General features: G+C 39.7%; 1 protein-coding gene and 1 long non-coding RNA gene across 4 annotated transcripts in view; one reads left to right on the top strand and one right to left on the bottom strand.

Moving 5' to 3' along the window:
• LOC137183548 (neuronal acetylcholine receptor subunit alpha-7) overlaps positions 1–22698 on the top strand; it is a 54428-nt gene extending 31730 nt beyond the window's left edge. For both annotated transcript variants that reach the window (XM_067590696.1, XM_067590697.1), the window contains 5 exons: positions 4446–4613; positions 13005–13199; positions 18198–18284; positions 18685–18794; positions 21583–22698. In XM_067590696.1, the coding sequence (XP_067446797.1) occupies positions 4446–4613; positions 13005–13199; positions 18198–18284; positions 18685–18794; positions 21583–22191 (1169 nt within the window). In that variant the 3' untranslated portion in view covers positions 22192–22698. The remainder of the gene's footprint in view (positions 1–4445; positions 4614–13004; positions 13200–18197; positions 18285–18684; positions 18795–21582) is intronic.
• Positions 8383–9798, bottom strand: LOC137183852 (uncharacterized). 2 transcript variants are annotated; one of them, XR_010928557.1, is made up of 3 exons: positions 9312–9797; positions 9118–9219; positions 8383–8814 (listed from the first exon to the last, which is right to left on the bottom strand). It is a non-coding gene; the product is annotated as an uncharacterized lncRNA (long non-coding RNA). The 2 variants fall into 2 exon arrangements; XR_010928556.1 differs by having other exon boundaries at positions 9118–9798.
• Positions 22699–26470: the final 3772 nt, after the last annotated feature.

Below are 26470 nucleotides of genomic sequence, written 5' to 3'. Positions count from 1 at the left end.
AGCTAGAGAGCACATAGAAGGAAAGATTAAAAAATTAAATGGGTAAAACATCTCTGCTTTGGAGTTTGAACAGTTTTGTTGTTGTTGAGTTAAAGGATGAAACAATACAGAGTTTAAATATAGAAAGAAAACAGCTTCATGCCAGAATCAGACTACATGATATTAGCTCAATAATTCCTGAATCTGACTTGTCTTTTATTTTTGACTTGATTTTATGTTTCACAAGAAAAGCCACCCAACAAGTCCTCCAAATTAAACGACCAATTACACTGTTTGACCTTGTGACTCCAGAACGAAACATAAGAGTGTTTTCTAATCTGGCGCCTCTATCGGCAGTAATCAGCAGGACGACATCATCTGTTTACTTTCCAAAAATGTTACACGTCACTGTTTGAAAATAATGATGTTTTATGATGTTTAAGGTCTGGTTAGGTTTAGGGAAAGATCATGGTTTGGGTTTAAAGGATCACTTTGTGGTGTGGGTCGGTAGAATTTAGTGGCATCTAGCAGACTTGGCAGAAATTTAACATAATATTCATGAGTATGTTTTAATTAGTGTATAATCACCTGAAAATGAGAATCATTGTGTTTTTGTTACCTTAGAATGAGCCCTTTATATCTACGTAGGGAGCAGGTCCTCGTCCATGGAGGCCGCCATGTTTCTACAGTAGCCCAGAACGGACAAACCAAACACTGGCTCTAGAGAGGGGCTTTCGTGTTTTTTGCAAGTTTTGTGGCCACCGTAGGTTCTTCTACACGCTTGGAAGGGGAGGGGAAGGGTATTCAGTTGGTTGTAATCTGCAACCTCACCACTAGATGCCACTAAATCCTACACACTGGTCCTTTAAAGGTGGATTAATTATTTAAGATTTTAGACATTTACTAATGGTTAAATGAATATCTGATATGAGGTGGTATCACTGACTCTCAGCCATATTTTGCTGCCTGCAGCCCTTCTGTTGTTATTCCGGTGCCTGGTGTCGTCAAAGTACAGTCCGTAACTCTGCCCCACCGCCATCTAGTGGAGATTATAAAGTGGCGTGATGGATGACCCTGCAGCCACTAACCAGCCAGACTGAATCCCAAATAGCACTGGTTAAAAATGATGGTGTTCATTTGCACAAAGAGAGCGGGACAGAGAAAGAGCTGAAACAAAGATAAACAGTTGTTTGCGATATGCCTTTTGCCTTCATAAAACCACTTTGCTAAATTAGCTTAGCTGCTAGCATAACTGTTATCTCCTCATGGTAATAGATATGTGAAAAAAAGTAAATACGACCTCCAAACACAACATTATAAATACTAAAACTTTGTTTGTTGTATCCAGGCATCTGTAGTTTAAAGAGTGTAGGCTTTGGAAACAGGACGGGAGGGATGAAGAGTGGCTGATGCTGAGTTTATTTTGGAGTCTCACTTATGCTCCAGGTGACCTTCATCGTCATGGCTACAATAATAAACATGGTGTTAAGGGTATCATAAAATATCAATCATAAAAACTGTCCTGACTCGGGGTTAAAAACAACGTTCTCCTGTTGCAAAGTCCTCTGTTGGGTTCATATGAATGTCGACATATACATTACATACATCATCTGAACTGCACCACTGCTCCATAATTACTACAGCTGCTAGATGGCATCTGTCACTCAAACGTAACTATAGGTCATTTTTGGGTGACTGACATCACGACCTGTCTCGTTTCACCAGCTGAACGCCTTTAATGTGAAGCAGCAGCAGCAGGAAACATTCAGCTCTGATATGGATGCAGGAGAGTGAACAAGTAAACAGAGAGGCTGATATCAAAGAGATGAAATGACAAACAGTAACTTGTGTGTAGGTGGACACTCTGAACCCAGTGCAGGGACGGCAGACTCCACCACTAACAGTGAAAACTATGATACAGTATAGAGAAATATATACAGAAACTTAAAATCTTCATAAAAAGCATCATGATCACCTGATCTGACGTGGCGACTATCTCAAAATGTTACTGATGAAGACGTTAGAGATCAAATCAGATACACAGTCAAGTCCTCCTCTCCTCTTTTTACACAATCACACAGTATAATCAGCTCAATTTAATTTTCAAAGCAGGTGTCCAGCCAGACACACGACAAATTGTTAAGAAATTGTATTCATGATTATCTTACAGCAAACTGACTGCAAAAATGGTGTGTTCATCTCACATTAGGGGACTTTAATTGTGAAACTCGTTCTCAAATCAACCGTCCATGTGGGTGATTATAAAACAGGCTTTTGAAAGCTACGGGAGCCAAGAACGGCAGCGCTTGCAATTATTTTTTTAATGCCGTTATCTTGAGATCACGAGTTAATTTATCTCGAGAAAACAAAAGGCTGATTTCCTAAGATAACAAGATAATTTATCATAAGATTTATCAAGGCTGGAGCTCACTAATTTGTTCGTTTGTTCATCCCTGTCTTCTTCTCTCCATTTCTCCCTCACATGGACTGTTTAGCTCAAGCACAAGAAGCCGTCAGGTGGCTTTTAAGGACGTATGTTGGTTTGGCTGTGACACTGATGTCATTTATAAAGGTGCTCCTTGATCTGACATTTTCAGCTTAAATCGGTTGCTACAGTTGTCAAAATGCCATCGATGCATGCTGGCATGACTCTCCAGATACCCGTACTACGAAGCAGGATTTGGGGTTACCGTGGTTCATCACCATGGCAACATATACTGAACAGCTAACCTGCTCCGGAGTCTGTCAACACCCCGACCACTGACCAATCAGATCATTCTTACAGGATCCCGACATGGACAAAAGTCCTAAGTTTACATATATTTTTATAGGTCAGTAGAAACATTTTATTGTTCCAGACTTTCTGTTTCCACTCTGGTTTTAAAACGGAGCTTCTAACAAACAGAGAGATTGTTTATGACACTAATCACATAATAATGATGATTTTAGCTGCATTTTAATTGTGCAAATCTCAGAATAACATGAGACAACTGTGTGATAATAACTGGAAATAAAAATGAAAACTTGTCTTTTATTAGACAAATAATCCACACGCTGTTAATTAGCTCCCATGATTATAAATACAACATTTGGGTCAGATCGACCTCATCAGTTATTAACTAGTTTCCCACTCTTTGCTTCAGTAGCAGAAACAATCTGAACGGTTTCTTCATCATCCAACTACATAGGAAAACATACTCACTCTATACTGAAGTCATATATAATAATTCCTACATGTATTTTAAGCCCCAGCCTACTTTTATTATGTGTATCTTCTTATTCTGTTGTATGATTACAGGCTTGTGTACATTTCATTGGTTGAATATGACTTTTTCTGTTCCTAAAACAGAAGTTTGAAGTACTTCATTCACGGTTCTGATGATGTCGCTCGTAATTAACAACCCGTCTCTTTCACATAAATGTGCTCATAGCTGGAAAACCCAGAGTTGACTGAGCTGGTTGATTTGCATCACCGGTTATCTGGACGTTCAATGTTCTTTCACATTTTATTGATCTTTTATAAGCCTATGTGGAATATACTATACAGATACTTTCATTATTCTTGTATTTATTACCGGCAGGATACATTGTGTACATTTGTAGTCGGTCACTTCCTGCTTCTCATAGAACTTTAATCTACATTTTTCTTCCCACTTCATACTAAATATCTCAGTCACCTTCATCCCTGATATTTCATTTTTATCCAAAGTTAATTTCTTCTTTGTTGTATCCTGATGCTCTCTGCTACAGAAGTGTCCTGATTTCTCCCTCAGGGATCATTAAACTTTCATCTTTTTCTTTGTGGGAGGGAGCAGTTGCTCGCGTGTCTGGGAACAGATTGGATTTCCCAGCAGATTCACACAGAGTTAATAGAAATGTAAAAACTCAGTCCTCCGGAGCAGAATGATGGTTTCTCACGAGGAGACCAGACACATTTTCTTATTGACCTGTGAAAAGAAAAAAACATATGTTATGTACTTTTCAGAGTAGAGTTTGTATCTGTAAAATCTGCAGCTCGTCCTTTGTCTGCACAAATCCATTCACTTACTTTTCTTCTTTCTGCATTCTTTGTTCGGAGTCGTTTCTGCCAACCGAATCATCTTTTTCTCTGTCGTCTGTAATTTATTTTCTTTCAACTTTTGGCGTTTTATCTTTTTCATTCATTCCTAATGGCTGTTTTTCTTTATTTTGTCCACATTGTGTGAAGCTCTTTACTTTTTCTGATTATCATTTTTTGTAAGTTTTGATTTGATATTGATCAGAGACTGAGAGAAAACACCAAAAGTATTTTCATTTTATTTACCTTGTTTTGATCTTTTTATGCATGTTTCCCCCCCCTCAGAACTTTAATCTTTATCTTTTCATCTCTTAATCTCCTCCTTACAGCTTGCATTCATTTGTGTTTTCATTTCTAATCACAAAACTGTCTTTTACAACATACGTCTGAATCTTTATTTTATATTCAGGGATATTTAAGAGCACCTGTTACATCGACGTCCGCTGGTTTCCGTTCGACGTGCAGCGCTGCGACCTGAAGTTCGGCTCGTGGACGTACGGCGGCTGGTCTCTGGACCTGCAGATGATTGAGGCTGATATCACCGGATACATCGCCAACGGAGAGTGGGACCTCGTGGGTAAGAGGACATCGACATTCTCTTAAAGGGGACATATTGTGCTTTTTTGTGATTTTCTGTTATTTTTATACTGTTATGATGTCGGATGTTAAATATGGTCAAAGGTAAAAATGCTCTTTTCAAAACAAAAGGGCGTCAACCTGCTCTGAACGCTTCGTTGGTAAAGTTACCTTCTAACTTTACAAACTCGTGATGACATCAGATTGTTCACACATGCTGACAAACGGCCGTCTGTTCTGTAGTCTTTGTTGCTTCATGGGTTGTTCATGTCGTCCACTCTCATATTCTGGATCTGATTCGGGTCCAATATGTACGGATGTATCTGAGAAGTTCCCATTTCAAGTAAAGAAACTACTACTGTTTGTTTACGTAGCCTCCAGAGCCGGAGGAAGCTTCCTGAAACTGACCAATCAGAGCAGAGTGGGCTCATCAGGGGGCGGGCCTTAAAGAGACAGGAGCTAAAACGGCCTGTTTCAGACAGAGGCTGAACTGAGGGGCTGCATAAAGGACCAGTAGAAGATAAATGAGGAGTTTTTTAACTATAAATCACACAAATATATTCCAGTAGAGCCCCAGAATATAAATATAGACCTGGAAATATGCATGATACGTCCCCTTTAAAGACGAAACATGAGGCTGAAAACCTTGTTTTTTATTTAAAAGTTTTGGGGGGGGGGGTCACCCCGGTGTGTTGCAGCATCTTTTTTAAAAAAGGACATAAGTTTGGTTTCTTTTAATCTTTTAGAGCCACTGGGCCTCATGCAAGAACATTTTCATATTCTTCTCCTAAAACTCTCTTTGATCGTACAAGTTTTCCAAGTCGGATCCAACAAACACTCTTAACTGCCTGAACTTGTCCTAAATCTCTAGTTTTTGAGCCTGATGAAGGTCACCTGTTCACGAGGAGGAGAGACTTCATCATTAGCATAATCAACGCCCCTAAAATGTAAGAATAAAATATAAGGCGATGGAACCGCTCTGTTTGTGGGCGAGTTTCATTCACAAGAATGCTTAAATATATTTTATTTGTTTATTTCTGCAACATATTTAAACTCCAAATTCATTCAGATTCAGACATTATGGCTCTAAATCAAACAAGTGTCTCTCCTCTGTTCATGACTCGTACGACAGCTCTGAACTCATACCTTTTGTTTGTACCTCAGAGGAAATTCAAAGGAAATTGATGAGTGCCACAAATGTTCTTAAATCAATCATACATGCCTCTTAAGAAGAAACCTGTTTGTGTGAGTGTTTCTGTAAAATAAATGTAGTTGATTCCACTTTTATTCGTTTCACACTCGAACATGTTCCAAGGTTATAAAATCCCTGAATTAACTTCCTGTATATTACATTTAACACTAATATCTTTGGTTAAAAACAGGAGCTGGAAGTGGATTAACTATAAAGTATGACGTACTGTACGTTACACGGCCAAATGTATGTGGACGTTTCAGTATTTCAAACTAATCTAAATTCTTACTAAAATACTTCAGTCTTAAAAATCTCCCACAACCTGCCTGATTATCGAGTGATCTCATGGTTTGACGCCACACACACACACACACACACACACACACACACACACACACACACACGTCCATAATGACTTCATTAATTTAATGAGGGCTTATTTGAGACTGTTTCTGTAATCAGGGCTGGACAGATAAGCCTGGCTTCACCGGGGACATGAACAAGAATGAAAAATGAAGGAAGAGGAGGAAATCCACTTGGTCTAATTAATCGATAACCGACAGGACATTTAATCTAATCTACTGGGCACCAAGAAGAGAAGAAAAACTCCCAAGAAAATCTTTTACCTTTTTTACAACAAAATTAGCGTAAATATGTGGGGTTTTTAAACACTGGTAAACCCGCTAAAAAAGGTGATTTAAATCTTTTCCCTTTGCCAGTAGATGAGTTTGACTTTAGCTGTGTCTCAAATCACATACTTGTACTTGTACTTACTGGCGTAGTGCGTGAATTTCGACAGAGTAGTGTCGTCTCAAATCAAACACAGCCGTTGTGCACTTACCGGATATGACGATCGCAAATTAGCATTAGCTAGCGTTAGCATTCGCGTAATCGCTCGCGCTACCAAATCATTACAGACTGATAAATTAACCCAAAAAACATACTGATGGCTTATATCTGACAACAGTATAGTGGTGCTTAGCGCTAAAAAAACACATGTATAACTTACATTTGTATAATGTGGTGATGTTCACCGTAGTTACAACGTCTTCAGCCGTCATTTCCAGTTTGAAAAGCGGTCCCTCCGCTTCCGCTACGTAGCCAAGATGGCGACCGTTGAGGGCAAGAAGTGTCCACAGTTCTACACTCAACTTTTTGACCGTTTTGAGTTGCACCATCCGGGTACTCACGGTGCACTGCATTACCCATACTTCTGAGTGTGAACGCACTTATGCACTCAAAATGTTAAGTGTAAGTACAGAAGTATACGATTTGAGACACAGCACTTCTGTTTTTTGTCTGGTATGTCACGTTCGACGCCACAAACACGCCGGAAAACAGGGTCAGTAAATAGCAGAAAGCTGCACGGAGGTTTTTACTTCAGTCTCTCTTTCAAACTCTGCAAGTAACTTGTCTCCTTATTTCCTCTTCCCCTCGAATCAGGAGAAGCTCTGTCGCCTCGTGTTGCATACAAAGAGTCGCACGTTGTTCCCATAGACTGTCAAAAAACAATAAATAATGTTCTTGGCTGTTTAAACACCTGGAACTTCAACGCATCGTCCACCTGAGTGTTTCCATCACTTCTAATCGGAGCTGGAGCTGATAAATACCCGTGGAATTTGACCCGGGAATGAACGCTGATTGTACTCTTTCCCACTGAAGACAGAAGCCAGATGTTAGCGGGTGTTGGTGGGTTTTTTGTCCCGTGTGAAAGGCGCTATAGAGAGGAAAGAAGGGAAGAAATGTTGAGAAACTTATTTCACGGTTAGATGCCTGACTGATCATGCAGCAGGTTCCTGGCAAAATAAACAAATTGTTTTAATTAGTTTCTGAAAAGTTTACATTTAGGAGTTTTTCTCCCCGACAGCGACTATATTTAAACGTTCCAGCTGAACACGGCGGCCTGTGGATTCGGCCGTTAAAACCTGGGAGCGGCGTGCAGCTGAGAGGCTGCTGAACCTGTTTGGCTGCTGCGGAGTGGAGGGTTTCATATCAGCGCTCCAATCCAGCATTAATCTGCTGGTAATTAAATCCTCCTCCTGCTGCTGCAGAGCGCGGCGGGCCTGCAGGGCGAGCAGACTGCTGCTGCCGCCGCCGCCGCTGCTGCTGCGTGCAGCTCAGTGAACCTGAAGGCTGATTGGAGCACTGCTGCCGCCGCTGCCTGCCAGCCATGTTTATACTACTGGACTGCTCACAAATGCCAAATCACGCAACATAGCGTGACCAATGAATGACATTTATATCATCAAACTTCAGGTCTGATTCCTTTTACTGCGCTGATTTTATTATGGAACAAACACTGGGAGGCCTGCGGCCCTCCGGTTTCTCCTGAGCAGATGCCACACAGTTTAATGTTTAAATAGAGCTTTAATAAAGTGATACGCACACATCTGCTGCATGTGCACTGTTTGTGCAGAACACTCATCAGAAGCTCTGGAGATTTAGAAGTCATTGTTTTTGTCTTGTGCATCTTTAATCAAGTTGAATCAATATCAAAATAAAACTTGTGTTTCTTCCGCTCTCAGAAAATAAACGGCGCATTATCAGTATTATGTTAACTAGTGATGACAGAAGAAGGTCACACTCAATGACATGAAGTCATTTTATTTACAACAGACAAAAAAGACAAATTGTTTTCAGCCATCCAGCCTTCATCAGCCTGCAGGACAGAATCATCTTCAGGCTTCTTTTACACTGTCTGAGATGAAAGTCAAGACGATCGTGAGAGAAACAGGATGAAATCTTCAGCCGTCAATCCAAAAACGGTGCTTCTAGATCTCAGAAACAAACCAAAAGTTTTCTGTGACTTTGCAGCATTTTCAAACATCAGAGTGATGCAGATGTGAGCTGATGACGAGTCTCTGCTGTCATAATACCGATGATTCACCGTCATCCTTCGAAGGACGCGCTTGTTAAATGACATGGTCTGATCCTGTTTGCGTCACCAGCTGTTCCCACCTTCACCCTCGCATCACGAAGCGCTGCTCCCGTCGCCTAGCAACCTTGACCACTGTAGATGAAATAAACAATGTATTTAATAATTATTTTATTTTAATTCATTCGTTCAATAAGAGAAGAGCCTGTCTGCTCTCCTCTGACTGAACTGTGACAAAATAATCTGAAGTCTGCGATGTAGCTATAATTAAAATCCAAACTGTTATGTAGCTTAATAAAATAAAAGGGAATTTAATACAGATTGATCTGTTTATATTTATGTAAATGTGATGTATCTGTACATATGGAGCTCCAGAGGCAGCGCTGTTGTAAATCTCTAAAGAGCCGCACAGATCAATTCATCGCATCATTTTCTCACCCGGGACGACGACATGTTGACCGGCTGATCGTCTCAGGAGTCGCTAGGCTGCTAACAGCTGAGATGACCGGCTGGTCTCACCTGGTCAGCGGCTCCTCACTTCTGCAAAAACAGGTGTTATTTGGATAAACTGACCACATATTGTGAATCTAAATTATTACTTTCTTGCCTGAAAATATATTGAAACTTCTGACAGTGAAGAAACAGCTTAGCCTGGCTGAAAATCTCCACCGTTGCTGCTGCCACTTGTTACGAAATGCATTCTGGGATACGTTGGGCTGTGAAGGATCCATCCGTCGGATCCTCCAGATTCAGGAAAAGAAGGCCGCCTTTGAAGAAGCCTTGGAAGAGGAACAGCCTTGGTCTTCAAATACAGCCTTTGAAGGATGCGGCTCCTGAATTGAGACAGCTGTAGTGAATCAAGTCGAGTTGCATTGTGGGTAACGTAGGTGCAAGGTATTGACACAGAAGAAGAATGTGTGTGTCTCTTGTTCTGCTGCATCGATTTTTTTCTTACTGTCCATCATGAGTCTGACAATGTTAAAGTAGCACAACGATCAATCAGCGGAGGACTCGTTTAACAGCAGGTGTGTTTCCATCCACCTGTTTTTATTCACATTTTCAATTTGCACATGAAAAAATTTATGGAAACTTTTAAAAATCCTGACAAATAATAGAAAAATGTTGGAGGTGGAAAATGCTCACATGCAAAATGAAACGGAGACAGATTTAGTGAGTAAATCATGACATAGATGAAACATATGATGTCCAGTTACGTTTCTGCTCCGCTGAAGAGAACCAGAAGACAAGTAGCGACAAATAGAAACATCAGATCCGTGTAGAGCGATGAGGAGACTTTAACGTTCCTCCAATTAATACATGAAACAAACAGAAATGTCATATTTAGGTTGTTTTGAGGTTTGACTGGTGCTCGTTTTTATTACGTCATCTTGTTGTTCCCTCTTCTTCTGCAGTAGTTTAATGACTCTGACTGCAAAAATTGCACCACCAGCTGTTTATCTTCATGAACCAACTGTGTGAGGTAGATGAGAAAATATCTTTTTAAAAATGTTGATAATTTGGGCGAACACTATTTTTTACATTGTTTTTTGCTGATATTCTTGAAATTTGGTTAAAATTTCCATTAAATTTGGATGAAATCTGGCTACAGACATGAGATTGATGCCAGTTTTTTCATCTCACTCTTGGAAAGAAAGCAAAGAAAGTTTATTTCCCAAGATGTTTCTAATCCTTTAAACAACAACAACATCTCTGCAGGACATAATTGGCTTTGTGGATCTCCATGTGACTGTGCTTCAGCATCTGCTGGTCCCCAGCAGCCTGCAGATCAAAGGTCCAGTACAGAGGATGGAGCCGCTGCTGCTGCACCACAGAGCTGCTGCTGGAGACTAATGATGAAGGCAGGATGGTCTTCGGTCTCAGGGGAGCTGAAGTTCTTCTGTCTGTAGCCGCTGATGAAAGCGAGTATGAAATGGAAAGAAAGATAGCAGAGAATGAAAGCGAGCTTCCTCCAGAGACGCTGTTCAGCCAATGGGCCGTTCAGAGTCAACTTAATTGAAAATCCCAGCAGCATGTTTTCCATTTAGCCCTCCGCCCCCCCCTTCCCTCCGACACCTACCGGAGATTAAAACCAATGTACTGAGCAATGTAGCAATGTATAGGCAAATGAAACGCAGCCTAGCATGCTGCAGGCTCGCACAGAGGGAGGAAATAGAACCGGGGAGTTTTTATCTGTCACCTCTCCACTTCCTCCAGTAATTAATCAGTAAAACAGCCAGAAAAATGGAAAGTGTAGCTGAGGGAGGAAGGCTCACTGCGGCCAAAAAACACCGAGTACCAGTCTGAGTCTGACTGATCGAACACGTCTCTCTATGCGGTCATTAGGGCAGTAAGACAAAAAGGTCGGTGTGTGGGTGTTTTATTTGGATTAGTTTCAGGGTCAAACTTCAACTTTGCTGAATATTATTGGCTGAATAACTGGATGAACATTATTATAACTACACAGAACCAAAAGCATCATCTCCACTGATAGGAAAACAAAATGTCATGTGTTTTTATTTACAGATAATTCTCAGTATTCTTTAGTATTTGTTGCCGTGTCAACACATGGTTGTATAGGGGTAGGTATCAATAAAAAAAAATTACAAAAAAATGTATAAAAGCAACATCAGAGAATTAAAAAAACAACAGTAACAATGAACACAACTTAATAAAGAGCTCTGTTATAGCAATAAAGATGATACTCATATAACAACACATAGGAGCATCATCTTCATCAATCGATCACATAACGGATCCCCTCCAAACATGGTTTAAAGTAAAAGTTGATTGATAAAGTTAAAAAAGTTAAATTACCTCCTTCAAACTCACATCTACTTCTTCTCCCTCATCAATAAATCCATCATCTATAAATAAGTAAATACTTTTCATTGTCTCCTCCTTCACTGTAAAGTTCATTCTCTCAGTGTTTGTGCTTTGCATGCTGGACCACGATTGGCTCCAAACTTAACACAGCAACAAACAGAGACGAGAACAACATCCAGCTGAGGGAACAACACGTATCTGAGTGGAGAAGGACTTTAAGTGATATTGAAAATTGAAATGGGAATATAAAACAGCTCCGTACACTTCACACCTCTACTGTGGGATGTAAAAACATTGCAGTAGTTACTACTTTTTAAAAAATACATATAGATTTAACTTATTATAGTTGTCTTCTCCGGTGAGGTGAGAGGTCCAGGAGGAAATATGGAATAAATACAGATAGATGGGAGTAAAAGCTTGTGGTTATTATCCCGTCATCATGTGTGTTGCTTATTTGAATTCGTCATGTTTGGATTTTTTTTTTATTTTTATTAATCTATCACCGGCGCAGACAATATGGCAACCGATTATTATTCCAGTAATAAAAACCCGAGCGGGCCTCATTACCGTCAGTCCTGTTTGGCAGGCGGCTTCACGCCTCCCTGCAGCAGCGGCGGCGGCGGCGGCGGGGGCGGGGGAGGATTTGATTCTCTGTGAAATGTTTAAATACCTCTCCTGTGGAGAAATAAATTACATTTCTAAAGCCATTTGAGGTTAAAACGGCCTCATTCCTGCAGGTCGAGCAGTCGAATGTGACTGGAAGCGAATGTTCTTCTGTGTTGAACTGGAGGGAAATGACTTACACGTCGTATGTTTTACATCTTCATCAGTTTTCTATACAACACATCGGTGAAATAACACAAGATTCCAGTTGTTTCTGCAAATTTGAAGCCACTGTCACCCAGAGTCTCAATTTATCTTCTGTTTTTAATTTGCAGAAGTTTGATTAAATCTTGATAAAAAAATTTTTTGCCTTCATCTCTTGTTGGGTTTTTTTTTTCTGTAATGAGCTTTCGTCAGATAAAAAGCTCTCAGAGAGCTGCGGATCATTCATTCATTCATTCATTCACTGCTGCTTGAATCCTATTAAAGACCAAGAAAGCTGAACACATCAATCAACTTCTCTGATCTCTGCGCTGCTTCTAATCTGTTACAGAATTGATTTTAAAACTCTGCTGCTGGCTTTTTAAATCTCTAAATACGTCCTCTGATCTTCTATCAAACCTGCAGATCTCTTTGAGTTCACCGTTCTGTTGTCGTATCAAAGCTCACGTCTACTGTTTTATTCTGTTGTTTGTTCTTGTGTATTGATCCTGCGTTTCAGCAGCAGGTCTACACAGGGAGATGGAATATGTTTCCTTGTTTTAATTGACTTTTGCAGCCTGTGATCACCTTGCAGGGCTGCAACTAATCATTATTTTCATCATCTATTAATTGTTTGGTCTATAAAATGCCAGAAAATGGTATTACCGCCTGTCTGTGTGTCCCTCCGTGTGTGTCAGAGGTTCCTGGACGGAGGAACGAGCGTTTCTACGACTGCTGTAAGGAGCCGTACCCTGACGTGACCTTCACCGTGGTGATGAGGAGGAGGACGCTCTATTACGGACTCAACCTCCTCATCCCCTGCGTCCTCATCTCCACCCTCGCGCTCCTCGTCTTCCTGCTGCCCGCCGACTCCGGAGAGAAGATCTCTCTGGGTGAGGACTGTGTGTTTTACATTCTTAATGCAAGTTTATTTTTCAGATTAACACCATATCTACACAGGAGGTGTAGTGCAGTGGTGGAAAATAACTAATTACATTTACTCAAGTTCTGTACAAGTTCTGTTCAAGTATAATTTTGAGGTACTTGTACTTTACTTGAGTATTTCCATGTGATGCTACTTTATTCTTCCACTCCACTACATTTCAGAGGGAAATATTGTACTTTCTACTCCACTACATTTATTTGACAGCTTTAGTTCATTTTCAGATGAAGATTTGACACAATGGATAATATAACAAGCTTTTAAAATACAACACATTGTTAAAGATGAAACCAGTGGTTTCCAACCTTTTTGGCTTTTGACGTCTTACAAAAAGCAGTGTGTAGTCGGGGTCACATTTCACATGTCTATGAGTTGTTAACAGCTCCACCAAATAGTGATTTTTCCCTCTAAACTTCTCACATGCTTTCATTTCAATAAATGTTCAAATGATCCAATATTTCAGCAAAAATCAAAGATTAGAGAAAAAGTCCAAAAACTGAAAACAGATTTGTGTATCAGAACTTTGTTTTTTCTTCTTTCCTCTCCCATTAATCATCTCACGACCCCTCAGATTTATCTGCTGACCCTTTGGAGGGGCCCGACCCCTAGGTTGGGAACCACTGGACTAAACTAGCTAACTGTATATAAAGTAGTGTAAACTAGCTCCACCTCCAGCAGCTACAACAGTAACATGCTGCTCTAACACTGATGCTTCACTATTAATAATCTAATGATGTCATATATAATAATATATCAGTCAGAGGGACCAAACCACTACTTTTACTGCAATACTTTAACTACATCAAGCTCATTATACTTATGTACTTTTACTGCAATACTTTAACTACATCAAGCTCATAATACTTATGTACTTTTACTGAAGTTAAGTTCTTCTTCCACCTCTGGCATTATGTGCAGCAGCACGTTAGCAGAACAGCAGCAGCTGGTGCTCAGTTTATGTGTCACGCAGGAGGCGTTCAGGCACAGTGTTGAGTGTAGGTCTTTGGAAATCCGGGCCGCTATTTTTCATCTCTTCAGAAGTGTAAGTGGATGTTCAGATCACATGCTTCATGTAGGCTATGTCATCATTTATTTGATAAGTCTGTTTCCATTACACTTTGTTGCACTTTACTTTTATCAATACAGCATCATTTTTGCAACATTTCAAGATTATTTCAAATTATTTGATGCATTTCCACTTGGGTTTTCTTTTCATGTGCAAATTGAAAATTGAAATAAAACATATGGATGGAAACAGACCCTGAGATATTTGCCTCCACCTCAATACAGTGAAGATTATTAGACTTATTTGTGGTGGACAAATAAACTTATAAAACTAAATTTTTCTGCAAAAAGGCAAGAAGATCTGTTTTTATGTTATTTGGTTGACTGGTCCTTTAGAATAAGTTTTATCCAGACAGTATTTGGGTCAGTCAGACGGCTGAAGGAGATATTCGGGCTGGATGTTCCTCCGCCGAGAGCCTCAGATGACTGATGGCTCCGAGTCAATGCTCATCAGCCATAAAACATTCTGAAACAGGAAGTTAAAGCTGCAGGGAGGCTTCCAGCTGATGAGATCTGATAGAAAATCTTTCAGTCAAAGTTTAATTTACACACTCAGTCAAACCTGAATGTCAACAGGATCTATCGGTCTCCACACATTCAGCTCTTATCTGCAGCGACTGTTAATGAGCGAGCGAGTAGAGATTTGACAGGAATCAAACTTATCTTTTTAAAAATTTTAAAGCAATTCTTTATTGGCTAAGTATGTTTACTCATATAAGGAATTTGACTCTGGTTTAGTCTTCAGAGAGGACAACAAGCTGAACAAAGAGAAGTGGATGAAAAAATAGATCTATACATATACAACAATATATAATATCTGTATACAGGTGAAACCGTTTCTGTAAACCGTGAGCAGTATACAAATAGTGCAAAAGGTGTGTAAGAGTGTCAGGAACGCTGAAATAAATACTGAACAGGTAAAAAAAAAACTTTATAACTTTATATACATACAGTAGGTGGTTATATATATACAGCCTGCTCAAGTATATATTTAACAGTTATGGATATGGAGCATTTTCCCTATCTTCATTCAAGAGCGTGGTACATCAATTTGAGAGCATAATTTATTGATTCACGTTCAAATTTTGTTGCTAAGCTAACGATGTCAGTAGCTTCGTGCTAGCAGCAGTCCGGATGGAGGAGCTGCTAACCGGCCTGAGAAAACTACAACTGTGGGTCCCAAAAGGAAGTAAAACTACAACTGTGGGTCCTTGTGACGCTTATCACTTTAATTTTTCATATAAAAAAATGAAGTAAAGCGAACAAGGTCGTAAGGAGGCAGGGATCATTTCATTGGTCGACACTAAACCCGGCCTTCTATTGGTTGGGGGAATTTGACAGGGTTGTTGCACAAAAGATCCAATTATTATATATATATTTGAGTGTGAGGGCAGGGTTTTGAGGGACAAATTACAAAATTTGAACGTGAAATCAATAAACTATGCTCTCAAATTGATAAACCACGCTCTTGAATAAAGATAGGGAAATAGCTCCATATATGGATGATATGTAGACATGTTGTTATACATTTTGTAACCTAAAAGATAAATATATGTAATTTGTAGGTACAGTATATAGTTTATAGTGTTACAGGGTTATTGTGATGGCGTCTGGTAGTTTGTGGTACGTTAAAAGAAAATAAGATACAGGCAAAAACTGATCAATAATACGTCTATAAACAAGTTTTATGACACACTTTAAAAGCTGATACTCAATTAGCTCTCCTTTGTGTGTGTGTGTGTGTGTGTGTGTGTTGAGCCTTTTTGGTTTTGTTGTTTTTATTGATCCGGATCCTTTTATTAGGGAGTTTTAGGAGGCGGAGAGGTGGTGTGTAAATCTCTCACCTTTGACCTTTCACCCTCCTCACAGAGGATCGTAATGTTTGCAGAATTAAAGCTTATTGTGCCTCGCTGGAGGTTTATCACCAGTTAAAAGAAAAAATGGAAAACATTATTACTATTATTATCCAATAGAAATCTCTCAGTGGTGTCACTGGTGTGGCAGCAGGTCAAGTGAACAGTCTGATGAGGTGGATTTGTTTCCAGTCGCCTCTATAAAATGTCTTTATTGTCATTTATCCTGGTGGTTTAAGTCAACTACCAGTACTGACATTCTGGTCAGTGATTTATAATCACGTTTTCTTAATGAGATAGATCCAGAAACAGGACATGATTTGGACATTTTAGACGGTGTTGTTGTAGCTGAACTGAGCTGAACTTTGGATTCTTTAGTTAAAGGAAAAAACAAAAGGTGTTTATAGAAAAACATGAATTTGTCAAATTAAGATATAAATATATACTGTTTTGATATCAGTAACCAACTCTGTATCCTAGAAATGATGTTTATATACGACTAAACAGCGAATATGTTTTACAGGAAACATCATGATTGATCTTTTGTCTCAACATAATGAGAAAATCTTGAAATCGTACATAATGGCGATGTAACGGGACAGAGTGCACGGTAAACACATTTCTCTGTTTAGCATCTTCAGGTTATGCTAACCCAAGTTGTTGCTAACTTTGGAGCTAACCCCCTTTACTTTTCCAGCATTTGGGGAAACAACAGACGTGACTTTTTAGCATTTATTAACTGACACACTGTAGTCTGTACTGTACATTTACTGCCAGACTCCATCAGGTTGGGCGAGTTCAAAGTTGTGAAAACAACAGGGGTGTTTTGAATACACCCCCGTTGTTTTCACAGGTTATTTGTTAGTCTGTCCCTCCTGCCGCAGGAAATAATGGATTAATCCTGGAAAGCTATTGATGTAGCACTTTTCTCATTATGAAAATAACACAGAGATTATTCAACCAATGAGAATTTAGTCGGACGAGAGCATATCGACCAACTAATCGACCAGCAGACTACAGCCCTAGTTAATTAATGTATCTGGAAAGTTGCAAAAATGTTGATACTGAACGTACAGTAGGAGTGACACGTCCAGAGACAACATAGTTCATATCTGATCTTTCAGTATAATACCAGCATTATTAACTTTTTTTATGGTTGTGTTTAGACTCTGGCAGTACTTGGTTAGTGTCCTAAACGCCGTCCTTCCACCACGACCTCTGACCTCCAACCTCCAACTTCAGTGTGATAAATAAATGCTGCTCAATTTACAACAGCAACAAACAATTGAGTAGAATATAAGTGTAATTTCTGGTATCATGCCACCACTTTTGGCTCAAATTTACACCTGTGATTAGTTTTTTTGTTTAGTTTTTCCAACCCTGAGATACCATCTTCCTTCCCAGTACAGTTCAGTTTATGGTTGTTTCAGCACTGAAGCTTTAGCACATATCCAAGACCTCAAATCCTCAGATCTCTCTTAAGTTTAGTTTGCTTAACTCACATATTTAAGAAGAGGAGCTTTGCTGTTCTTCTCCTGCTCGCTGATGCTGCCTGTGAAATCTCCTCCTCCTCTCTAACTTTTACAGAAATTGGCAACACAATACAGACTCATACCCTCATGTTCAGTCGAGGGAATTCATCCTTTTATCTCGTATCTTTCTTTTTTTGTCAACACTTCTTCCAATTTTCTCGACTCCTGAGCTGAGCAGCTGTTCACAGAAATGTCTGCCAGACAGCTGAGGACACTCGGCTTCATGCATGCTGCTGTTTCCAGTGAAACCAGTAAACACAACACAGTTTATTAGCAGCTGTAATTCACTGAGGAAATGCTTTTCATGACGAAAATCTAAACTGTGTTATGATAACAGTAGTACTGAGATGCTCTTATCGTACACATACCATTGATTGGTCGTTGGGGATTAACTTGAATCAGAGAATATACAGACAGCACGCTAAACTCAATGGATTCAATGAATAAATAATACATTTCTACCCTAAGGCGGATGTTAATGATCTCTTTTCTCTGCAGGAATCACAGTGTTGCTCTCCCTGACAGTCTTCATGTTGCTGGTGGCTGAGATCATGCCGGCGACCTCTGACTCTGTTCCTCTTATAGGTGAGCACTTATATCATCCCTTCATCCCCCGAGTTATCTCTCCATCTCTGTCGTCTGAATGTTACCCACATGTCTACTAGGGATGTGCAGAGATCCCAGTATTTGTATTTGTATCTGTATTTGTTGAGGCAGCGAAATTATCTGTATTTGTATGAAACAAATATTCGTATAAAACCCACTATTTGTGCTTTGTATTCGGGCACACCCCTACTGTCTATCCAGCTAACAGCATGTAAATAAGACAACTTACCTGGATGTGTATTCCACCTGGACCAGTCTAAACTATACTGATGTTAAAATACTGCAAACAAGCGTTGAATACAGCAGTAACGGGACGTCTTTCTTCACTGGTTCTGATGTGTCGTCGTCTCAATCACAAACAAGAGCGTTTGTGTTTCAGCTCAGTACTTTGCGACCACCATGGTGATCGTGGGTCTGTCGGTCATCGCCACCGTTCTGGTTCTGCAGTATCATCACCACGACCCCGACGGAGGACACATGCCGCAATGGGTCAGTGGCTCATCTTCTTCCTCTTTCTCCACTTTCATTCTGTTGTGTGTGCTGATTTAATTTGCTGGGAGTCCAGTATGAGCTCCAAACGTTCTGCCAAGTCAGCTTTAATTAGCTTCAGGTCCTTAACGAGCTTCAACAAGCTCTTAACGAGCGCTGTCAGTCTCCACTGACTGGATGTTGATGTGTTTCATTTATTTATTTTAAGACAACTTGCAGCTTGAATTACTTCACACATGTAGTCCTTCTCAGTCACACACACACTAACTCCCCTACGGGAATCTCAGCAAGAGAAATTCCATTAAGGTGGAATTTGATTTGAAGGTCAGAGCTATTACCTGATGTGTGTGTGTGTGTGTGTGTGTGTGTGTGTGTGTGTGTGTGTGTGTGTGTTTGGGTGTGTGGTGTCGGGGTCAGGTGGAGGTGGAGGTGGAGGTGGAGGTGGAGGTGGAGGTGGGGAGGTGACTGTCCTGCTCTGTCGCGTGTTATGAATGTGATGTTCCAGCTGAGGTGTGAAGATGAAGCTGTGAGGCTGAAAGAACAAATCTGTCTCACGTTATGAAATCTGGACTCCAGCAGCTGCTGTTTGTTTCCAGCAGCTTCGCTCAGAACTGAAAGTGTTTCCGTGATCTTAGATTAGAAAAAAATAAAATAAAAATGAATGTCTTTCCCTCACAATCAACTTATTTGTATGCATTTCTCTCTGAATTTTGTATTAATCATTTATATAGTTACACTATTTCCCTCTGTCGCTGCTAACCCGACTGTCACTCCTCGGCTCAGATTTATCTTGACAGTTCAGACACTGAACTGCCGACCTCTCGGTCTCAAGGTCGCTTCTTAAAGCTTTATGTCACCACAAACCAGTGGATGAATCCACCATGAAAAGGTAGAATTAAGGAAATATATATAGGAATATATATATATATAACTTCTCTGTATCAGCTCTGAGTTTCTGTAGGTTTGAGTGATGAAGGAAAGCTGCAGTTCACTGTGAAGTAACTGCTGCTGCAATGTAGAACCGAGACACCTGCTTTAGTTATGAGTGAATAAACACCATCGATGATAAACACAGCTGCAGACTCTACTGTAAGAAAATATATGTACACTGCAAAGAAAAGGAAAGGAAGGAAATGAAAGGAAATGAAAGGAAAGGAAAGGAAAGGTCGGGAGGGGATTCTGTAAACAAGAACAAGAAACAAATGAAGGGAGAAGAAATCTGAGTACATTAAAAAGAAAAAGAAAAGAAAAGGTTGAATCCACGTGTGCAGACTTCCGTGAGTGTCGAGATTTGTCCAAAACCACTATTCCACAAGTAAGTAATAATTAAATTATCACAACAATAGTAAGTACAATTTACAATTTAAAAAAAACACAAATTATAATATTTATTTTTTATTATTTTACTGATGAGTTTTATATTGCATACATTTTTAACATCAGTAACATTAAAAACCATTCAGAGTTCTTTAAAGTAGGTTACAGGGTCAGGAAGTTTGATTTATCACAGCGGACATGAGTGAGGTCCCGTCTAACAGCACCTTTTATGCTCTGGCAGACTTAACATGATGACAGTGAACACATCACGGCACATATGACAAAAATCCACGAGAGCTCAGTCTGCAAGTCTGATGGGTGGACGTTTGGATTCAGCTGAAGAAATTTAGTCACACTGCAAAGGAAAGGAGAGCGAAAGGGGGGAAATAGAAGTAAAAGGAAAGTAAAGGAACATAAGTGAAAGAAAAAGTAGAGAAACTTAAGGCCAATAAATAGGAAAGGGAAGAAATTTGTACACAACAACAACGGATCTGTGTTAAAACATCTGGACGAACCTGCTTGTTCGCTGTTTTTTGAGGGATTTTTGTTTTAACTAAACTTCCTCATCGATCTCCCTCCACGAGTCACAAGAAGTGACCGAGAGAGACTGAAGCAGTGAAGTGTCGGTGGCAGTCTGACTGATGCTCAGACTCTCAGACAGTCAACAGTAAAGAGTTTGACAGTTAAATATTTAATGAGCTGGATGTGAACTCAAACATCGGACTGTAGGAGAAGATTTCCTCTGAGAGCGGAGCAGCTGCAGATCCACTTTATTCATGCTCTATTTTTATCCGCCTGCCTGCTCCTGCTGCTGCTGCTGCTGCTGCTGCTGCACACTCACACAGACATACATACATGTCACACATGAACTCATATCTCTCTCATGTACAAGCATATTTTTTACGCATAAACACGTTTCTGCATACATGAATTTTAATCAACTTGTTTTTATGTAACGATTTCTGACTTTTTTTTTTCTTACTATTCGCTGCAAAGACAGAGACCTCCTACCCAGTTAGCGAGCATCACCTTTCTCAAGAATTATGGATTTATTTATTGATCCCTGATTAAAACTGTTTTTTTTTTTTATTTTGTTCAAGTTTCATCAGAAAAGTTGTACGGAATTTTTGTTTTGAACTGGAAAAGTAATTTTTTTGTAGATTGGGTTTCAAATTGGATCAAAATTTCAACTTGTAACATTGTGTAACTGAATGTAAATTCAATATCTTGTGAAATTACATCTATCAAGAGAAGATATGTTGTAGACGACTTGTAAATTTCATCAATTTATCCAAAAAAATGAGAGATTTTGGCAAATACTGATTACTTTATAGTGAAATCACTTATGTCAAAACAATTAGCATAAGAAATATTTTAATCGCTAGAGCAAATGAGATTTATTTTTCCATATTTGTAGACATGAGGATACTTTCATACTAACATCTTTCTTCTTCTTCTTCGTCTTCCTCAGACTCGTGTGATTTTGTTGAACTGGTGCGCCTGGTTCCTGCGGATGCGTCGTCCCGGCGAGGCGAAGGTCCAACTGGCGTGTCCCAACACCGCCAAGCGTCGGCGTGGCAGCCTGTCCAGCCTTGAGCTCAGCGTCAGCCAGGGGTCGCTGCGACATCATCCCCAGGTAACCAACGGCAACCTCCTGTACGTCGGGTTCCGTGGCATGGAGGGATTGCACTACGCCTCGCCCAGCGAACCCGAGCTCCTGTGCTCGCGGCTGGTTGGAGGCGGCGTCAGCAGCGGGGAGGATGTGCTCAGAGCAGGAGGCGGGGCTGGAGTAAGAGGAGGAGGAGGAGGAGGAGGAGGAGGAGGAGTAGGTGGAACAGCGGGGGGCTCGCCACTGGAGGCGGAGCTGAATCAGATCCTGGAGGAGGTGAGATACATCGCCAGGCGTTTCCGTGGGCAGGACGAGGAGGAGACGGTCTGCAATGAGTGGAAGTTTGCTGCTGCGGTGATCGACCGGCTGTGTTTGGTGGCGTTCTCGCTTTTCACCATCCTCTGCACCATCGGCATCCTCATGTCGGCTCCCAACTTTGTGGAGGCCATTTCCAAAGACTTCTTCAGCTGAGGACGAGGAGAAGACGAGACGACTATATTTTTCTTATTGTCAACAAATCCCACGAAAACACCCAAACCAACAAACCATCTCTCAGAACTTTTCTCCTTCCCAACCTTGTGTCTCTCAGCTCCGAGCCCTTTAGTCCCTACAGAAGATGTAAATCTTTAAAAACACCTCAGAAATGTTTAGTTTTCTGTTTAAAAAAGGCTGCGTAGTTTCCTAAAACAGCTGTCCACTGTAGATTTTAACAAACAGGAGGGAATGTTGCATTTATTGGAGACTATTTTCAACAGCAGATTAATCCACATTTGGTGCTCTAGTAAGTATTTCTGGCAGCAGGATGGTGTGTGTAGGATTAAGTAAAAAATAAATTACAGTGTGTGTGTGTTCATGGTAATGAATGGATGTCAGCCAGTGCAACAGTGTGGCTCATTGATGTGTTTTTAAAGATCCTGTCTAGACATGTAATTATGATGTATAAAGATGCTCTGCTTGGAACAATAATGTGTCTGTTATGGTTTTTCTGCAAAAAAAAAGCATAATTACCACTTAAAAATCCTTAAAATGACATTCTCCCTCATTAAAAATTACAGAATCTATGAATATGCAAATGCTGTATATTCATAGCGGCACGCAGCAGTGCAGCGGCTTCTCTGGCTTCAGGTTATGGTGTAAAGAGTGTGAGAGACTCTGCTCTTAATCTGAGTAAGTGTGCAGATAACAACCAGCGCAACTAGGCCAAGAAGGTACAGCCCAACCAAACTTCTGAACATTATCAACAACTTGCCTGCTTCACTTCCACCGAAGCTTAGAGCAGCACTCAGCAGACTGCAGCTCCTGAGGACACAATGCCCTGCAGCAGCAGACTGGTGTAGCAGACTACAACGGCTCAGAGGCAAGAAGAAGTAGAGTGCATGGAAGCAGAAGAGGGGTTAGCAGGCTGGTCTGTTAACCAAGCTGAAAGCTAACACGACCAGACCAGTCATTCTCTCTCTCTGGTTTGCTCACTGGATAACAAAATGGATCTGATCCGACCGAGACTGAGAGTTCATCAGGAGATGAGGAACATCAGATGTGAATATCAGTATTTATTTAAGCTGCTGTCCGCAGGTCAGGTTTCATCTCTGCTGCTCAGGATCAGTAGAGTCCCAGGCATCACTTAACTCCTTCAGATTGACAGACTTCAGAAAATGGACTGTGGACACCAGTAATCTCCTTTAACTGCTTCAGGTCAATAAACAACTGTACATATGTATCATGAATTTTGTTGAGTCATGCAAATTTTTTGATTTCAGGGCAGCTGCATTAACTGATCTAAAAGTGATTCGTTAGTAATTGTTATTTCTGTCCACAGTCATTAATCACAACATAGAGTAATCCAGTGATTCCTTTCATAATTTTTTTAAAATAGAGGTTCTATTGCAAATGAAGAACACATTTTCTTCAAGATCATTTCACTTAAAAATAACCAGACAAAATGTAAAATATTTCAAGGCTCACAGACCTTATTTCACATGTCCTGTATATTGGAAACAAAAGCACTGGAGAGCCGACAAGGGAACCAACAGCTTACTTGTTAAAGTCCAACTAAAATTAAATCTTTTTTTGTTTTTGTTTTTGTTTTTGTTTGCCACAGAACACACATCTGCTCTGTAAATCACTTCATCTTGTGTTCTCCTTATGAGAAAAAAATCAGAAACCAAAGGGGAGAAATTTAGAATTTAAATGCTTTGGTTTCATTATAGCGCCCCCTAGTTTTACATTATTTCAATGAAATACTGTTCCATCATCAGCTTGCGTAGCTGGAGTCCGTATTTCAATACAGCAAATAAAATCTTGAAAAAAAGTGATAACGTGTTGTTCTATCATCGGCAGAGCAGACGGTCACACTGAGCCTGATTGCATCCTGCTACTCAACAACAACCCACATTAGCTTTCCTGCTAAAGTCTCCTTCTGATCTAACTTACAAACATGAACACATGTCTTGTCCTGCAGCTTAGCTTGTTGAAAGAGCCACCAAACAAACATTCACCATGGAAAAGTGCAGCTAATTAGCATTTAAACAGCATTTAAACATACTTGCAAATGTCATTTCGGACCCGTTGGATGCAGGTTTGGTTCTTACTCTTCAATACCACTGCTAACAACACACTCTGTCCATGACTTGAAGCTACAGCAGTTTGTTGACTTTGTCTCCGTTCTGCACAGTGTAACACCAGTAGCCTTCCAGCTAATGTCACGCAAGCACAGTCATGCCCCTCCAGCAACTGAGACAAAAAGGAGCATAACTGATATTTCCCCAAAGACCTTTTTAATAATACAAAACTATTAACAAGACATTTAAAAGAAGTCAAGCAAAAAGGGATGTCTACATGTGATTTCAATTAGACTTTGAACAAGTCGGACCAATTGTAGAGCCCTTGAGGTCTGATATTACTCATGTTTGATAATTGCTTTTGTTGTGTTTATCATGTTGAGATGTTTTACTAATTTTAATTGCTAGCTAGCAAGCATCAAAGGGAATTAATCAGCAATAAATTAAAATGACCTACAATAAGAGTTAACTTCACATAAGCAGAGTTTCTAAGATGATAACAGTGTAAACTAACAATAAGACTTTCTACAGAAATACTTTAATCCAGCTATAAAGAAAATTGTCTGTTAACATTTGAAATGTTGAACAATATGTATATATGCTCCGTTTAAATCAGCTGCTATATATGAATTAATCACAACGCAGAAATATGCAGTATATATATACCATTAACATGTTCTAAAAATGCTTTATTATTATTTATTCTTGAAGAACAAATATTTTTCACACCTTAGATGAGCACTGTTTGAAAGTGTGAGGAGATATTGTAGAGTTTACATTTTCCACTTAGCTCTTTGGTAGAACTTTAGAATACGGCCGACAATTTACTGTGTAATTACTCCCAATTGTCCTAACAGTTTACCAGTGTAGTACGTACTGATATATACATGTAGGTACAAGGGAACAAGGTGTGAAGTTAGGGAATAAGGGGGTAACAATCTGGCAGTTAAAAAAGAATTTATAGTGTAGGTACTTTTTAAAGCAATGGGTGACTAATATTACAGGTATACTTATTACCTACTGAGCAACAGTCTGGCATTGGGGAGGAACTTAACGGGACCTTATACTGTAAGTATTTTTAACCACTGAGTATTTATTCTATTACAGGTTACAGTGTGACATTACTGAGCAAAAATGCTGGAAGTTTGGGGGAAGATATAGTAATTAGTTCTGTAGTGCTTTATAAATCTGAGTACAGTAAGTGAAAAGCATTTTTAATGACGTTCCTACAGTAAATACAGCTGCTGAAAACCAGTGTCCATCAATGGAAAGCAGTCATGAAAGATGCTAAACTTTATGTTGCGTTACTGTACAGTTTGTAACTGTTGTAAACTTGCTTACTGAGCTGTGTTGCTCAGTTAATAAGTCATACTGCACCCTGTAGTATTAGTTATTTATAAAATACCTGCAGTGTCAGCTCATTATTCCCTACGTTAACATCCTGTTCCCTTGTACTTACATATATTATCAGCCTACTGTACTGGTACACCAGTGGTAGGCAAAATAGTGGCCTGTGGGCCAAATCTGACCCTCCAGGAAAAAATATCTTGCCCCTGATGAAACCTTAACTTTTCACTTTCATAGTTTACATCAAAACTTTTTTGTTATTTTTCACAAATCAACTATCAGTAGATAGCAAATATACTATAACAACTGTAGTCTGGTAGTGCAACACAGAGCATTTTCATATAAGAGTAATTTTTACCAATTGTGTATTAATATAAGTTGCTGTAATTCTGTTAAATAAATGTTTTGGGATTGTTTCCAAAAGTAAGTGTCAAACAGTTTAATTGATCAATATTCTTAAATGAAGTAGAAATAATATACAGTATGTATATATATATATATATATATATACATATATATATGCTGTACATTGTGGGCCATAATCTAAAGCTGTACCAGCTCCTGATCTTTTTCACAGTTGACATAAAGTGCCCTAAATGGGACGTCAATGACTGTGTTTAATTGTTTAAATGTTAATGTAAAAATCATTATGCAGCCCTTTATTACATACATATGAAATTAAACATTTCTCTATTCATTCCTGCTGACAGTGTGCGGTCTGACCAGGTTGTGAGTTCAGGTATGAAACCGGGATGATTCTGGTTCATCAGGGTCATGGATTGTGTTGTTGGAGGTGAAGCAGTCCAGGTCAGACTGGTTATCAGCACAGTTTACTGTATCTCTCT

Source organism: Thunnus thynnus, chromosome 5 (assembly GCF_963924715.1).
Source record: "Thunnus thynnus chromosome 5, fThuThy2.1, whole genome shotgun sequence".
Classification (NCBI taxonomy): domain Eukaryota; kingdom Metazoa; phylum Chordata; class Actinopteri; order Scombriformes; family Scombridae; genus Thunnus; species Thunnus thynnus.
Note: the sequence above shows the minus strand (reverse complement) of the source record. Positions and strands in the feature narration are given on the sequence as shown.